The following is a 16,231-nucleotide window of genomic DNA, read 5'->3' on the forward strand; positions in this document are numbered from 1 at the left end:
ACAAAACCAAAAACAAACATGCAACATTACTGGAAGAAAAACAAGTTCCAACCATTTGAACAGGAGAAGGTGACACAGGAGAAACCAAGGGATCCGGATGGGACAGCTGAAACATCTCAGGTTTAAACTTGGCATTCGCTATCTTCACACATTCCTCAAGGGTTGTGATGAATGTATTACATGTGGCACTAAGCAGAGAAGAGGCTTCATTCATGTTCTGAAAAATTACACAGTGAGTTAAACAGACCCACACACAGCTATATGCAGCCACGCACCACGTTACAATCAAGTGACTAAACATTATCTCCAACAGACACCTTACTAGGTTAGTGCAAATCTACTTAAACTACCTCAGAAAATTAAAGCAATACATGAAGAAGAAATGTCTATCAAGCAATGTATGAAATTCATTTCCAAGAAAAATGAAGTTTTTGCATTTAAACCAAATATGAATCATATTGAAAAACTATGTATAACAATGTACATGACCTAACCCAAACAGTAATTTTCTAAGTATCAAAATTCTGAAGGTGGTCACAGCAGTGGAACACCCTGAGAGTTACTTAGAGGCAGGCACAATTCATATCTACCCCTTCCTTGGTAAGATACAAACCCCACTCTTTTTTTTTTTTTTTAATGACAGTAATGTCTCCTGACCCTGGGGGATGAATACAGACTGGTCTAAGCCAGTCATGGCTATTCCATGACCCTTGGTCAAATATTGGTATCTTAGTTTCCTTTGACCCATACAAAAGAGATGTGAAGTCTGCCGAGGAGTTGCTGAGACTTTTTGTTACTGGATAAAACCCAGGACAGCAAGTTGAGAAGATCTCTTTCCACCTCGGTTACCTCTAACTGCCTCCTGTATCTGTGTGACCTTGGTCTTCACCCCAACACCTTGGGCATAAAGGGAAAAATCAAATACACCAAGAATGGCAGAGTGGAAGGACAGAACAAGCCCAGGTCCTTGATACTGTCACTGAGCAGCAGGAGCAAATGTGAGGACACCTACCTCTGAAGAGCTTGTGATGAAACAGGAAATGGCCTTAGGGTTTAATGTGCCTGCAACTAAAGGTGACCTCACAGAAGATTGCTCCCACCAGGAGAAGGCCACAGGAGAGGTAGGAAGATTTCTTGTCCCATTTCTCCCAAGTTAGGTAAAAGGGGACTGGGAACCATGCCAACCTCTCAACCAGAGAACAGCAGGGCCCACTGATCCTCCTTTATCCGAAAGTGTGAGCCTATATCATAGCCAGGCCCACAAATCTGACACTTGATTCCTGTATTACTGTCCTGAGTACTTTTTTTAAAAGTTATTTGATAAAAGCTAAATTATCAACTCTCAGTACTGAAACTGGGACCTTAGAAGGAGAGGGGCAGTTGTCCAAGGATTCCTGCAGCTAGCCCAGAAAGCAAGCCTAGAACGCTTCTTCCCCACCCCAACCTCCAAATCATCAGAGTGGCTACAAAAATAAGCCTTGATTCCCTGGAGAAGTGTGCTGCTTCCAGCTTTACACTGGTTGCACAGATACCATCTAGAAGATCCTACAGATATCCAGAATCTGTAGTAGGGACAGGCCAGAAGAGCTAAAAAACAGCTCATTTTGAAACCACTTCTCTATCACCCTATGGGAAGAACCTCAGCCTCCAGTGTGTTACAAAGCATAACCGGACATGAAGGGATCATCTTTGTATACCTCTACGCTGGGCGATGAATGATTCTCATCATGGTGAACAAATTCTTGGATAGTATGAACTTGCTGCATTAGGAGATCACAGTAGAGGCGAAGTTCAGACATTTTGGTTTTCAGAGATTCACTGGTTTCACTTATTTCTGAAAGGAACATATATAAACATTCAGTTAGAGATTGCTTTCATATTTTTTGAGCAATAAAACAAAACAGAATCATTTAAAAACTAAGGCAATGGATAAAAATACCTAAAGCTTAAGAGGTGGGAGCCCTTGGAAGTAGGTCATAAGGGCCTTGAAGAAATACCTTCTCTTCAAATAATTGAGGAAAAAAAATAGGAGTCATATGTCTGGCATGAGGTTTAGGTAGATTAATTTCCAGAGGCAGGGTGATGACTACTGGATTTTTTTTTTAAGATTTTATTTATTTTGAGAGAGAGAGAGAGAGCAAGTGAACACACAAGTGGGGGGAGAGACAGAGGGAGAGAGAATCCCAAGTAGACTCTACGCTGAGCATGGAGTCTGACATGACGGGGCTCCATCTCACAACCCTGAGATCATTACCTGAGCTGAAATTGGGAGTCAGTCACTTAACCAACTGAGCCACACAGGTGCCCCCAAAACTGGATGTTTTATATAGGATATTCCCATTCCATCACTCATCTTTCATTTTAAAAGTGCTTATATTTCTTTTATTGTAAATTGTCTTCTCTCTGTCCTTTACATATTTTTCCAGTTCTGATGTTCGATTTTAATAATATGCAAATTAATAATTTAGAAAAGTTCTTACACATTGAAGAGAGCAATCCTTCCCCTGTCCTATATACTGCTAGTGCTTTTCCAGATCTATCTGCTCTCTTTCGGTTTGCTTTATTGTGCATTTTGACATGTAGAAGTTTTCCAATTTTTACGTAGATAAAACCACTGTATATAAACATCTATTTTCTTCTGTTCCTCTCATAACTTTGTTTTCACATTTTATTATTTTCAGAATTGGTTTGTTAAGAGTTTACCTTCTTTTCCTTAATATGTCCAGGCACACTAAACATCCAGCCCTTGGGCAGCCCGGGTGGCTCAGCGGTTTAGCGCCCCCTTCAGCCCAGGGCGTGATCCTGGAGTCCCGGGATCGAGTCCCACACTGGGCTCCCTGCATGGAGCCTGCTTCTCCCTCTGCCTGTGTCTCTGCCTCTCTCTCTCTCTGTGTCTCTCATGAATAAATAAATAATTTTTTAAAAAATCCAGCCCTAATCTCAGCCATTCGCTGACCAGTACCTTCTAAACTAGCAGTAAAAACAGCAGAGGAAGCAGGGGAAAATACACATAGTAGATCCTGGCATTTCTCCATATACCATGGATCAGTGGCACTGCTTCATGATACCAGCCACTAGGTCGCTCTAGCCACAGTGGACCAAACAAGCTTTATCTGCCTACTTGACCTAACCTAAATTAACTTCTACTCAAATTTAAGTCCATTCCTTCTTTTTTTTCAATTGTAGTACAATACACATAATAAAATCTACTGTTTTAACCATTTTTAAGTAGATAGTTGAGGGACATTAAGTACATTCACAATGTCCTACAACCATTACCATCATCCACCTCCAGAACCTTTTCATCTTTCCAAAGTAAAACTTGACACCCATTCAACAATAAAGCCCCATCTCCCCTTCCCCCTGGCCCCTGTCAACCATTACTGTACCTTCTGTCTCTATAAATCTGACTATTCTAGGTATCCCAGGAAGCGCAATCATGTAATATTTGTCCTTTTGTGACCAGCTTATTTCACTTAGCTTTCAAGATCCACCCATTTGGTAGCATGTGTCTGAATTTCCTTCCTTTCAAAGGCTGAATAATATTCCATTGTATATATAATACTACATTTTGTTTATCTCTTTGTCTATGGACATTTGGGTTATTTCCACCTTTTGACTATTGTGAATTTCCATTCCTTTTTATCCTACCCTTAGCCACACACTACCCATGATGTTCTTTCATATATTTTTAAATGATTCTAAATTTAGTTCGGGGCCTTCATTTTTCAATATCCATAATTTAGTTGTTTTCAGTAATCTAACTTCTACTAGCTTTTATTTATAAAAGTAATATATTCTCAATGAAAATTTTTGGAAAATCAAAAAAATATAAAAAAGAAAAATCAAATAACTGTAAACTCACTACCAAAATATAATTTTTTTTTTTAAGATTTCATTTATTTACCTGAGAAAGAGAGGTGGGGTGGAGAGAGCACATGAGTGGGAGCAGGGGCAGAGAGAAAGGGAGAAGGAGACTGCTGAACAGGGAGCTCAATGCAAGGCTCATCCCAGGACCCTGGAATCATGACCTGAGCAGAAGGCAGACGCTTAACCAATGGAGCCATTTAGGCACCCCTATAAATACTGTAATATTTTCACATTATATCTGCATATGACTGAACCAATACCATAAATTATTTGCTTTGCTTTTGATTTGTATTCAATCCATTTGAATTGGCAAATATATATGAACATGATAAAGTCAAAGGTACCAAAGGGTATATATAGTGAAAAGTAAGTCTCCTTCCCACAAATTACCCTTCCAAAGGTAACAACTTGACCAATTTTATGTATCTTTCCTGAGCTGGCCAAATGAATGGATAGGTAATTTTGAATCCTGCTTTTTTGCAATTATCATTTAATGTCGGGCATTTTTTCACATTATTAAAATTCCTTGTAAACATTTAACTGGCTACATATCAGCTTATATTCAACCTATAGTTTATTGAACCATTCCCCTAAATTGAAACCTTTGCAATGTTTACAAATTTGTTTACTATGATGAATATCTATGCATGTATATTATCTTCCACATTTCTAATTATCTCTTTAGGATAGATTGTTAAAAGTAGTGGACAGGACAATTTACAATGTGTCTAAGAAAATATTCTAAAATATATATATATTCTTGTCACAAAGAAAAAATTCCATTTACCTTTTTCTTTTTTAGTCCTAGTATCAGTCAAACAGGCCTTGGAGCTCCCCAGAGCAACCAGCCACCTCTGTCTTTCAGCCGCGTTCACTGCCTTCATGTAGAAATGCTGCTCTCCAGGAATGATTAATTCCATTCTGGTGTTGTCTGCTGAATGGACTATGATGATGAACACAGGAGAAATACAGTCACAAACTTAAGTAATTTGGGGCAAATCAAACAATCACTCTTACAGTATTAGAGGTTTCAGACACCTAAAACAAGAAGTTGAGCTTTAGGATGCAGGCATTGCCTCTCCCTAAGGCGCTATTGAGTGGCACCTTCAAAACCACATTCTTACATATAACAGTGGTGCCAAAGCGGTGGTGGCAAGAGAAAAAGAAAACAGCAATGAAAACCAAACGCTCCCACTCTTGGGGCTGTCTGTACTACTTTAAATACACAGATATCGTCACACTTATCACACTTCATATATACACACACACACATATATATATATAATTTACTTATTTATTTGAGAGAGAGTACAAGCAGAGGGGAGGGATAGAGGGAGAGGGAGAAGCAGACTCCCCACTGAGCAGGGAGCCTGACATGGGGCTCAATCCCAGGACCCTGAGATCATGACCTGAGCCAAAGCCAGACGCTTAACCAACTGAGCCACCCAGATGCCCCTTATCACAAATTTCTTACTGATTTCTTTGAAAGCAAAGTCTGCATTTCAGTATCCCCCAAGCCTAGGACAGTGCCTGACATTCAGAAGCAGCACAATAAATGGTACCTATGGCCACCATTAGCACAGTAGTCCTCAACTAAGGGGCACATCATAAGAGAGTATTTTGGAGCGTTCTCCTCCTCCTCCTCTCCTAGACTACCCCCTGCCCCAATACTCTGACAAAAGAGAACTAATCAAGAATTATACTGAGCCATCCTCAATCTTTGTTGTAACACTAAATTTGTGTTACATTGTCCTTAATCAACAAGCATTTACTCAGCTCAGAGGAGTGCCTGGTAGAAGGAGAAGAGAGGAGAGAAGAAAGAAAGGAGTCTTTGCTCTAACAGACCTGACAATTTAGCCAGGGAAACAAACTAACACACCAAAAGTAATCAAAATAACTAAATGATAAACTCTTTAGTACAGAGACATCATGTGTAAGTAAAATGAAAGTAAGAAGAGGTAGGAACTAAGGCTTCAGGAAGAAGGATTTGACAATAGTACGATTTAGGTAAGAGAAAAACTGCATTAAAAAAGGCCTAGATGAGGAAATAAACATAACATGTACCAAGAAGACAACATGGTAATGATATTCATCAATGGACAAGCTGAGTTGAGCCAAATCTTCAGGGGCCCTGAAAGTCTGGTACAAGTCCTAATTTATATGATTAATTACTGAAAATATTGACCAGATGTCCTATGGCAAATAGTGCCACAAAAGCTTTGCTAGCTTATTATTCTACTTATAAAGGCCAACCTTGGATGTAGATAATGAAATCTATAAATATGCAACAATCAGTGATGGGTGCAAAAGATTTCCAAGCTAGGACAGAACTACTGAAATCCCCAGGCTCCAAGAGTAACCCTCGTTTGGCTACTTGTTAATACCAGTGAAAGCACCAATAGTTACCTCAAAAGAAAACAAAGCTCTGATTTCTAATGATTATTGCTACAAATGAAAATAAGATAACTCCTCTTTTTTTTTTTAAGTAGGCTCTATGCCCAGCGTGGGGCTTGAACTCACAACCCTGAGATCAAGAGTCACACGCTCCACCAACTTAGCCATCCAGGCACTTGAAGATGACTCCTTTTTAAATATACCAAAATTGGTGTACTAATCTAAGGATATCCCATTCACAGTTGTCATCTGAGAAGACAATAAACTTGAGAACAAGGCTCCCAAAACATCAAGTTCTTAGCATAAAATGGACAAGACCTCTATATGCAAAACTGTAAAATACTGAAATTTAAAACCCCATTAAATACAGGAATATACCATGTTAATAGATTATAAGACTTAATATTGTCAAGAACATAATTCTTCCCAAATTAATGTATAGATTCAATACAATTCCAGTCAGAAGTCCAGCAGACATTTATGGAAATTTACAAGTAGATTCTAATATGTGTTAAGGAAATGCAAAGAGTCGATCAATAATAGCCAAGACAATCTGAAAAAGAACAAAGTTAGAAGACTTAGACTATCAGATACTAAGAAGTATAGAACTAAACAAATTAAGACTGTGATATCGGCAAAAGGATGGAAAAGTAGGCCCTTGGAACAAAAAACAGTCCAGAAAATGGCCTAATGCACAGTCGCTCACTCTGTGACAAAGATGTTCCTACAGTGCATTAGGTGAAAGGCTGCTGTTGTCCATAATTGATGCTCAGTCAACTGAATATCCCTCTAAAAAAAAAAAATCTTGGGGACCCCTGGGTAGCTCAGCAGTTTAGCATCTGCCTTCGGCCCAGGGCATGATCCTGGAGGCCCCAGGATCAAGTCCCGCATTGGGCTCCCTGCATGGAGCCTGCTTCTCCCTCTGCCTGTGTCTCTGCCTCTTTCTCTCTCTCTTTCTGTCTCTCATGAATAAATAAATAAAAATCTTAAAAAATATATTAATCTTAACCCGTGCTGATACTGTATATAAAAGTAAATTTTAAGTCAATCACAGGGCAGCTCCGGTGGCTCAGCAGTTTAGTGCCGCCTTCCACCCAGGGCGTGATCCTGGAGACCCGGGATCGAGTCCCACGTCCGACTCCCTGCATGGAGCCTGCCTCTCCCTCTGCCTGTTTCTCTCTCTCTCTCTCTCTAAGTCTCTATTAAAAAAAAAAAGTCTTAAGTATCAAGGACTTAAGTATACAAGGTAAAACAATAAGCCTTCAAGAAGAAAAAAGATTTCCTAAGAAGGACATAAAAAGTTCTAATTTAAAAAACTGAAAAACTGGACTTTATTAAAATTAAGAACTTCTGTTTATCAAAAGATACCTTTAATAGAAAGAAAATACTAAATTGGAAGAAGATACAACACAGAGAGTCATTTGGACTATATAAAGAACTCCTACAAATCAACATGAAAGCCCAATTTAGAAATTAAGTCAAAGACCTGACTAGGGACTCCAAAAGAGAAGAATGTTCATATGGCTAATTAATATCCAGAAAAAAAAAAAAAACGATCAGTAGTTATTGAAGACATACAAGTTAAGACCACCATGAGATAGATACTACTATACACACTAGAAATATTCAAAATCTTCAAATTGATAATGCAAATTTTGGCAAGGACGCAAAGCAACTGGAACTTTCATACTCTGCTAGTTCAAGAATAAATTGGAACAACCACTTTAGTAAACAATTTGACATCATCTGTGACGAAGATTCTCTTCCTGATCGAACCTCAGTCAGGTTCCTTGGAGCCCTCTGCTTGACTAGGCCCGACCTTGGACTTCCATCTCTATCCCTGTAAAGCCCAATGTTAGCAAGAATTCTCCTAAGTCTATCTAGCCAGAATCCTCTACCGTCAGTATCTGATTAGCCTCATGTCTGAACAAATTCCTCTACCACCAACATCCCCCGGGTAATGTGTGATCACCCTGCCTGCTGTCAGCAAGAATCCTGGGGGTCAGTTACACCAGAATGCCCCCCAATCCCTGATGTGTCCTTTTAGCAATTTTCCATCCACTGATCCCTCCACTTGGCTCCTTAGTTACAAATTCCCACTTTTCCTTATCGTATTTGGAGTTGAACCCAATCTCTCTCCCCAACTACAAAACCCCACTGCAGTAGTCCCTATACCTATCGTGAGAGACTTGAATAAAGTCAGCCTTACTAACAGGCGTCAAGAATCATTTTCTCCTTAATTCTGCTAAACCTAACGTAGGAATACCCAATGCCTCAGCAATCCCACTTCACTGCCAGACATATACTGAAGAGAAACAGCATACACGTGTTCAACAAAAGAAATACATAAGAATTTTAGTGGCAGGGCAGCCCCAGTGGCCCAGCGGTTTAGTGCTGCCTTCAGCCGGGGGTGTGATCCTGGAGTCCCAGGATCAAGTCCCACGTCGGGCTCCCTGCGTGGAGCCTGCTTCTCCCTCTGCCTGTGTCTCTGCCTCTCTCTCTCTCTCGCTCTCTCTCTCTGTGTGTCTATCATGAATGAATAAATAAAATCTTAAAAGAAAAAAAATCTTAGTGGCAGCTTTACTCATAATCCCACATGGAAAAAAATATATATACATCAATACTAGAATGGACAGCTAAATTGTAGGATATTCATAGCAGAAATACTACAAATCAGTAACAATGACTGAATTTCTATTACACAGAAAACATGGGTGAACATCACAATGTTGCTGAAAGAAGCCAACACACACCCAAAAATACTGATTTATACCATTTATAAAATGTTCAAAATAGACAATATTTATCGATGGTGATACAAGTCAGATTAATAGTTACTTTTTAGAGGGATTAGTGGCTGAGGAGACATGATAATATCCCAGCATCTGGGATGCTGATTATATTCTAATTCTTAATCGGATTGCTGGTCACACAAGTGTGTGTGCTTTGTAAACATTTTTCAAGCTGAATATTAAGATATGTTCCGCTTTCGGTATGTTATTCTTTTTTTTTTTCCTGTATGTTATTCTTGAATAGAATGATTATTTGAAACAAACAACAAAAGTAAAAATGCTCCCATAGCTTGAAACATTTTAGAATTGCCTTAGGCTTCTGCCACTAAATCTTTTAAATATCCGCAAGAGTGGCAAATCTTTGAACTTTGTAGTTTGATTTTTTGATTCTAATCAAGTATCATTTGGAATCAAACCTGGGGTATAAAACGAGATAAAACCATTAAAAAATAAATAAAAACTCATACTTTGTGCTTTTCCTGTGGGATTTATCGACTGGTTCATAAGGCAATTCTAAGAGGACCTCTAAAGTGTTACGGGTGATGGTGGTGCAATTAAAAATAAGCACATCAAAAATGAGTACCTGGAAAGCCATCACTTACTGGCACACATTTTGGTATATTTGTTAAAAAATAAACAACAAGGACAGCCCAGGTGCCCTTTAGCACCACCTTCGGCCCCGGGCCTGACCCTGGAGACCTGGAATCAAGTCCTGCATCGGGCTCCCTGCGTGGAGCCTGCTTCTTCTCCCTCTGCCTGTGTCTGTCTGTCTGTCTGTCTCTCTCTGTGTGTCTCTCATGAATAAATAAAATCTTTTAAAAAAATAAAATAAATAAGGAAATAAAAATAAAAATAAACAACAAAACTATACCGCATATATTTCAGGGAAGACACAATAACAATACACTAGGCTGAAGTGTTTCTAGATCTTAGATAGCCATGACTTCCTTCTATTAGAAAAGAAGTAATTCTCAACTAACATGAGCGTGTTACAATCACTTGGCAGACGTGTGCATCTTGGAGAAAGCACCCTGGAGACACTGATCTACCCTGAGCTATGAATCACTGCTGGTGAAAGAGCCCCACTAGTTAACAAGTCTTGCATGAATGTGAAGAGCCAGATGTGTAGCAAGCAAGAAAATTCTATTTTGTCTCCATGGCTAAATCATACTAAGAACTATCACAAAACCATAGAAATTTAGCAATCCGGCCCTAGAAAATGTACATTAACGCATTAGTTGCTGCTTTGGCTTAACATAAATAAGAAAATGCACAGAGCGGTAAGGTTAATCTGAAGTATTTGATAGCTCTGACCAAGAGCTCACCACGTCAAAGGAAGTACCCTTCAGGAAGGACAAGTAGTCAAGCTACAGAGGAAAAACAAAAAAAGGCCTGTTGGTGTTTGATAGTCACTCCTCTAGTGCTTTTTCCTTCAATGCCCTGAAGAATTCAATACTTTCCATTACCATCTTATCTGATCTCTCCTACCTACCTCCACTCCACACAACCCAACCACACATACAAAAGAATCAATGGTCCATGAAAACTTCCATCACGAAAATTATAGCATGACCTACTGCTTTATCTCTTCTCCTTTGCAAGAAAAGGAAAATATCGACATCACCCAGAAAAGCTTATCTCCAATTCAGCAAAGAACCAGAGTTTATGACTCTGACTTCATGTTTTATCAAAACCCTACAGAGCTTGCCTCATTATCTTCCACTTTCTTTTTTCTTTTTTTAAATAAGCTCTATGCCTAACATGGGGCCTGAACTCTTGACCCCAGGATCAAGAGTTGCATGCTCTCCCGACTGAGCCAGCCAGGCGCCCTGCCTCATCATCTTTAGAGTTCAGCTTTCTAATCTTCACAGCACCTTTATAATGAGAATGTAAGACTACACTTGAGAACTCAGTATGGACAATGAAGAAGCATCCACAAGAAACTGTTTTTCAGGTCCAAATTGGAAGACTAACACCAAGATTTTCAATTTCAACTCAAAGTACATGTATAAAAGGAGAAATGCAAAAAAAAAAAACTGTGCTTAACAATGCTAAGTGCCACTCTTAATTACTAAGGAAATAAATGGTATTAGAAGATCCCTACTGGACTAGAAATCCTTTTTTCCCTCTTTTTGGATTACAATGAAGAACATTTTACTTACCTAACTTCAAATTTCTCTAATTCCACGTATTCGCTTACCTTTAATTTCACAAACTGCCATCTTTATACTTCCTTTGCTCCCTTTGCAAACATCATCTTGTGAATCATAGTAGGAAAGGATTCCATTATCTAAAACAAACCAACGAGGCTGCCAACCTACAAAGATTATAAATAACAAAAGATTACTAAGAAATGACTTTAATCACATACAAAACTATGGTTTCAAAATTTGCCACCCATGTTTTCTTGGCTCTAAAAGTAACATTCTGACAATGAAATTTTAATGGCCAACGCTCACCCAAAATGTTCTTGCCTTAATCCCACTTCTACAGAAATCTATAGATCAGCAAAAATATAGGGAGTAATACCTTTATTCTGGCTCACAACCTTCTCATTAACAACCCATGAGACCCATCCTCAGTAATAACCCTACACAGGGTAAAACATGACTAAGCCCCTTTTCCTGAAGGGAACAGAGTTGTGTTTCAATGTAATGGAAAAGGCAACAGAAACGCAGATTCTAGCCCCAGCTCTAGTCTCACTCTTTAGTTAGATAAGCTGAAACAAATCTTTTTATTTCAACAAATAGCAAAAATTCTCAGTCTCCGTAATGAGCAGATTGAACAAGATGACCTCTCAGGTGCCAGCGACCCAGACCTTTAATTCTGCAATGTGACCCCTCTCTTCCACGTTGCCTAAGCAAACTGCCGTGCACAAGCAAGTGCTGAATGAATTCCAGCCTCTTCCACGGAAGATGCATACTCTGTGTGAGAACATGGACTCCCCACAATCCCTCTCTCCTTGCCCTGCTGCTCCACAGCTCAGGCACAAATGCTAGAAACTGCGATCATTCATTTCAGTTGTGTTTATTCAGGGACTAGATTACACAACTGTCATAGACTTGGCTCTAAAGCAAACCTGAGGATGAGGTTGATGGCTTTCCCCAGAGTTCAACTGCCACTCTTGCAAGCCAAACTCAAATGTTACCTAAAATCTTAACACGCATGCTACTAACTTACAACACTTCATTGATTAATAACACAGTGGACTCTTCCCACAGGGTGACTGTCCTTGTTCTTTCTGTAACTATTAAATCACAATTTGGCCTGCTCACATTAGACATGGCCTGCGATATGCTTAATTCAGTTTCTCCAGGGCCAAATAGTAGCAAGACAGTGGCAGATGGGAGATTCATTCTTACATCCTAATACAGACCCAGGACTTATCTCCCCAACTGGCTTTTCCTGTAACACTTGAAATGACAGCATCGAGTCATCATAAAGAGGTTAAATTTCACAAGAGGGAAGGTCATAATATAGTTCAGAAAGATGGGCATCTAAAATAATTAAAATACGTTTCAAACACTTGGAAAAATCTTACTATGAAACACTATAACCCTTAATGAGGCCTATCAAATTAAAAGGCAAGTTCTTTCGGTACAGGAGCTTTATCTGGTCTGTCGTTGCATTCCCAGCACCTAGAATGGTGCCTGGTACATAACAGGCGCTAAAAAAAAAAATGTATATATCTCAATTAAATGAGTGATTAAATACCAGAAAAATGAGATAATGCATGTTATTCATGAGAGTAAAGATATGCTGTATATTCCATGAAAGTGTATCGTAATATGGAGCACACAGAGAAACGATGAAAACATTATCTTTCCAAACACTAATTCACCACCGGCAAACAAATTATAAGCAGAGTGGTAAAAGTACACTCCACCCCAGATGTAGTGTGCCTATAAGACAAATTATGATTTTGTAAACCTTCATTATTGTGATTCAACATTGCTTTAAAACAAATAACGAGCAAAATGACTCATTTAGAATTTGTAGCAACTTGAAAGGTGACCATGGTGAAACATATTAAAATAATTAAGACTGTTATCTCTGCACACCTTTTCAAAGACATATTTAATTAAAACAATCTAAATGATTCATACAGGTAGATAATAGAGGGCTATATGAGAAAGATTCATAGGCATTCTTTAAAAAAAAAAAAAGAACACTGTCTTTTTATCTTCAATGTTACTGAAATCCTTATTCTCTACAAAGGATTCTCAAAGAACAGTGTCATGAAACTGAAAGGTTCCTTCAGGATCATTCATTATGAAGAGCTGCTCATTCTTCTGACCTAAGATGAACTAAAATTAATAATCGGCATGCCACTGAGTCAAATTTATATTTTTAAAGTGGAATTCTTTCAAACCAAAGATTTCATTTCAGCAAGCTTCTACAATGCATACTAGCAGTTTGCTTAAATGCTCTGCAAAGACTAAAAGCTTAAGCACATGTGGTTAAAAGCTCAACCAGCTGGTGTTCAGTGCCCCAGATGAGAAAGATGGCCACCAAGACATTTGGCTCCAGGAATAAATTATGACTCATCTCAGTAATCACCCATTGCTCTAGGCTAGGCATAAGCGGCTCCTCCCAAGACACTGTAGACACTATGCTTATGAATATTTACAGTGAGACAATCATTTGCATTTCAAAGCATGGAAACCACTATCTTTAAACTTAATACTGTATCTCAACTAAACAGCATAACTGTTCTCACAACTGCCCAAAGGAAAATGCTTAAGGAAAAAATACCTCGTTTTCTAAACATTTCCCACTAAAACGTGTTATTTCTAGAAACAAAGTGTTTTACGTTTTATGGTTGAGCAAAACAAAACATGCAGGTATCATAAATGCCAAAGCATTTGCTGCTACAAATCAGGCTTTAGCATTCCAATTAATTGGAAAGAGAGAGTGATGGAAGGAAGGAAGGAAGGAAGGAAGGAAGGAAGGAAGGAAGGAAGGAAGGAAGGAAGGAAGGGAGGAAGGAAGGGCAACTGTAGCTCAAGCTTATGCTTTAAAGTATTTATGTGCAGATTTTGCACAAGGTCAGGGTATTTATGTGCAGATTTTGCACAAGTTGAGTGCACTATGCAGTTACAAAGGGGTTCAACACTCCAGGCAGAGTAAGAAAGTGGGTATCAAGTCAAGACGCCTGTTATACTGGAACAAGAAATCTGTTTGCTACGTAACCTTATTTTAAACCCATTTCCTTTCCCGTAATGTGGCGAGATCACAGAATCCTGGACCTTCAAGATAAACGAACTGCTCATCCTGTGCTTCACAGACTGAGATCTTTAGACGGTAAGTGTCTGGTCTTCAGTGTCGGTTGATGGCTCATCGGCAGAGATGAGCCTAAGACTCGGAATTAAGGCTCTTTTAATGAGCAAGGCTGTTGGTGTCACGGCCCTGCTGGTCTCTCATTTCTGCAAAACTCCAAAGTCCAGAGATTTTTCCTTCCGACCCACTTCCCGGGTGACACGGACCTGACTTGGTCCACTTGTGCGTATTTGCACTTGGCCTCCAACCATTTCTCACACACTTACCTGGATTCCAAAACCTAAAGGTGTATCCGACAACCAACTCCTAAAAGAGAACGTGATCTGGGAACAGTTTAACAACTCCCCACAGGGAACTTTTTAAATGACCGTGCTAAAAAAAAAAATAAAAAGAAAGAAAAAGAAACAGAGGAGAGATTTCTTAACACTGAATCTGGATCTGAGAGGAGCCACCCCGGCCCCAGGGCGGACGACTCCGTGGGCCACGGGCGCCGAGGGAAGGGTGCGGTGGGCGGAGGCGGCGACCACCCGGGCGGCGGGGCTGGAAACTGTCCCGGAAGCTACGGGAGGAAACCGGGAGGGTGACGCGGGGACCCGAGGGCCCGGGAGGGCGCGCGGCCTGGAGGCCAGCCCCGCAGAGCCCGCTCCTAGGGCGGGGGCCGGGCGCCGGGTCAGCCCGCAGCACCGGGCGCGGGGCTCGGCGAGGGTCGCCGCGGGCCAGGTGCACCCCCCGCCCCCGCCCCCGCCGCCCAGGCCCGGGCCTGTCCCGCCGCCCCCCGGGGCCCCGCGCTCCGACCTGTCAGGTAGTTGGTCCACTTGTACAGAACCCCCTCCATGCTTCAGGGCCCCGCGCCGCGCATCCTCCGGCCGGGCGCCCGCCGCGCTGCTGGGTGGGCGCGGAGCGTGGGCAGCCGCTCCCGGCCCGACTCCCCCGGCGCTCAGCCCGCGCCGCCGGGACGTGGCGGCCCCTAGAGGCCGGGGCGGCGGCCGCCGCGTGCAGCTCGGGGGCCGCCCCGCGCGGGCTCTCGCATCCCCGGGCGGCGGCGGCGGCGGCACCGGCACAGGCTCAGGCACCAGCGCCCCCGGCTCCGGCTCGCGCTGCCAGCCCGCGGCTGCGCCCTCCCGCGCCCCGGCTGCGCCCTCCCCCCCCGCCCCGGGCTCCCCGCTTGCTTTCATTGACCCCGACGTCGCTTTCACTTCCTGGATGAAAGGGGCCGGCTCGTCCCGGGAAACCCCTCCCCGGCGGCGGGGCCGGAGGAGCGGGCGCGGCCTGCAGCCCCGCGGGGAGGGGGCCGGGCGCCAGGGGGCGGGGGGGGGGCGGGTGCAGCCCGGGCCTCCTCCTCCTCCTCCTCCTCCCCCCCCCCACCCCGCCCCGGGTCTCCCCGCCCTCGTCCCCCCCCGTGCCCGGGAGAGGCTCGGAGCTGCCGGGCAGAGGCCTGCAGCCCGCGGGGAGGGGGTCGGGGGGTGCAGCCCGGGCCTCCTCCGCCGCCGCCCCCCCACTCCCGCCCCAGGTCTTCCCCTCTTACCCCCCCAGAGGCCCGGAGCCGGCGGGCGGCGGCCTGCACCCCGCGGGGAGGGGGCCGGGGGGCGGGGGGTGCAGCCCGGGCCTCCTCCTCCTCCCCCTCCTCCCCCCCACCCCCGCCCTGGGTCTCCCCGCCCTCGTCCCCCGCCCCTGCCCGGGAGAGGCCCGGAGCCGGCGGGCGGAGGCCTGCACCCCGTGGGGAGGGGGCCGGGAGACGGGGTGCAGCCCAGGCCTCCCGCGGGGCCAAGGACTCCTCCTCCGCCGCCCCCCCCAGCCCCGGGTCTCCCAGCCCCCGTCCACCCCCCTACCCCCACCCGCACCCCCACCCCCGGGAGAGGCCCGAGCCGGCGGGCGGAGGCCTGCAGCCCGCGGCG

The 16,231-nt window shown here is 42.9% G+C and overlaps 1 protein-coding gene across 5 annotated transcripts in view; it reads right to left on the minus strand.

Moving 5' to 3' along the window:
* The window catches only part of PLEKHA3 (pleckstrin homology domain containing A3), a 28,682-nt gene that overhangs the window by 10,630 nt on the left and 1,821 nt on the right, over window positions 1-16,231 (minus strand). Inside the window, exons 1-6 of one of the 5 annotated variants that reach the window (XM_072811096.1) lie at window positions 15,132-15,147; window positions 14,603-14,708; window positions 11,257-11,373; window positions 4,658-4,813; window positions 1,698-1,834; window positions 53-217 (exon numbers count right to left, since the gene is read on the minus strand). In XM_072811096.1, coding sequence (XP_072667197.1) covers window positions 53-217; window positions 1,698-1,834; window positions 4,658-4,813; window positions 11,257-11,278 — 480 coding nt within the window. In that variant the 5' untranslated portion in view covers window positions 11,279-11,373; window positions 14,603-14,708; window positions 15,132-15,147. Of the gene's footprint in view, window positions 1-52; window positions 218-1,697; window positions 1,835-4,657; window positions 4,814-11,256; window positions 11,374-14,249; window positions 14,709-15,131; window positions 15,287-16,231 lie in introns of those variants that run through there. The other 4 variants (XM_072811095.1, XM_072811098.1, XM_072811099.1 and 1 more) reach the window with 4 other exon arrangements.

This window comes from Canis lupus, chromosome 34 (assembly GCF_048164855.1).
Source record: "Canis lupus baileyi chromosome 34, mCanLup2.hap1, whole genome shotgun sequence".
Taxonomy (NCBI): Eukaryota; Metazoa; Chordata; class Mammalia; order Carnivora; family Canidae; genus Canis; species Canis lupus.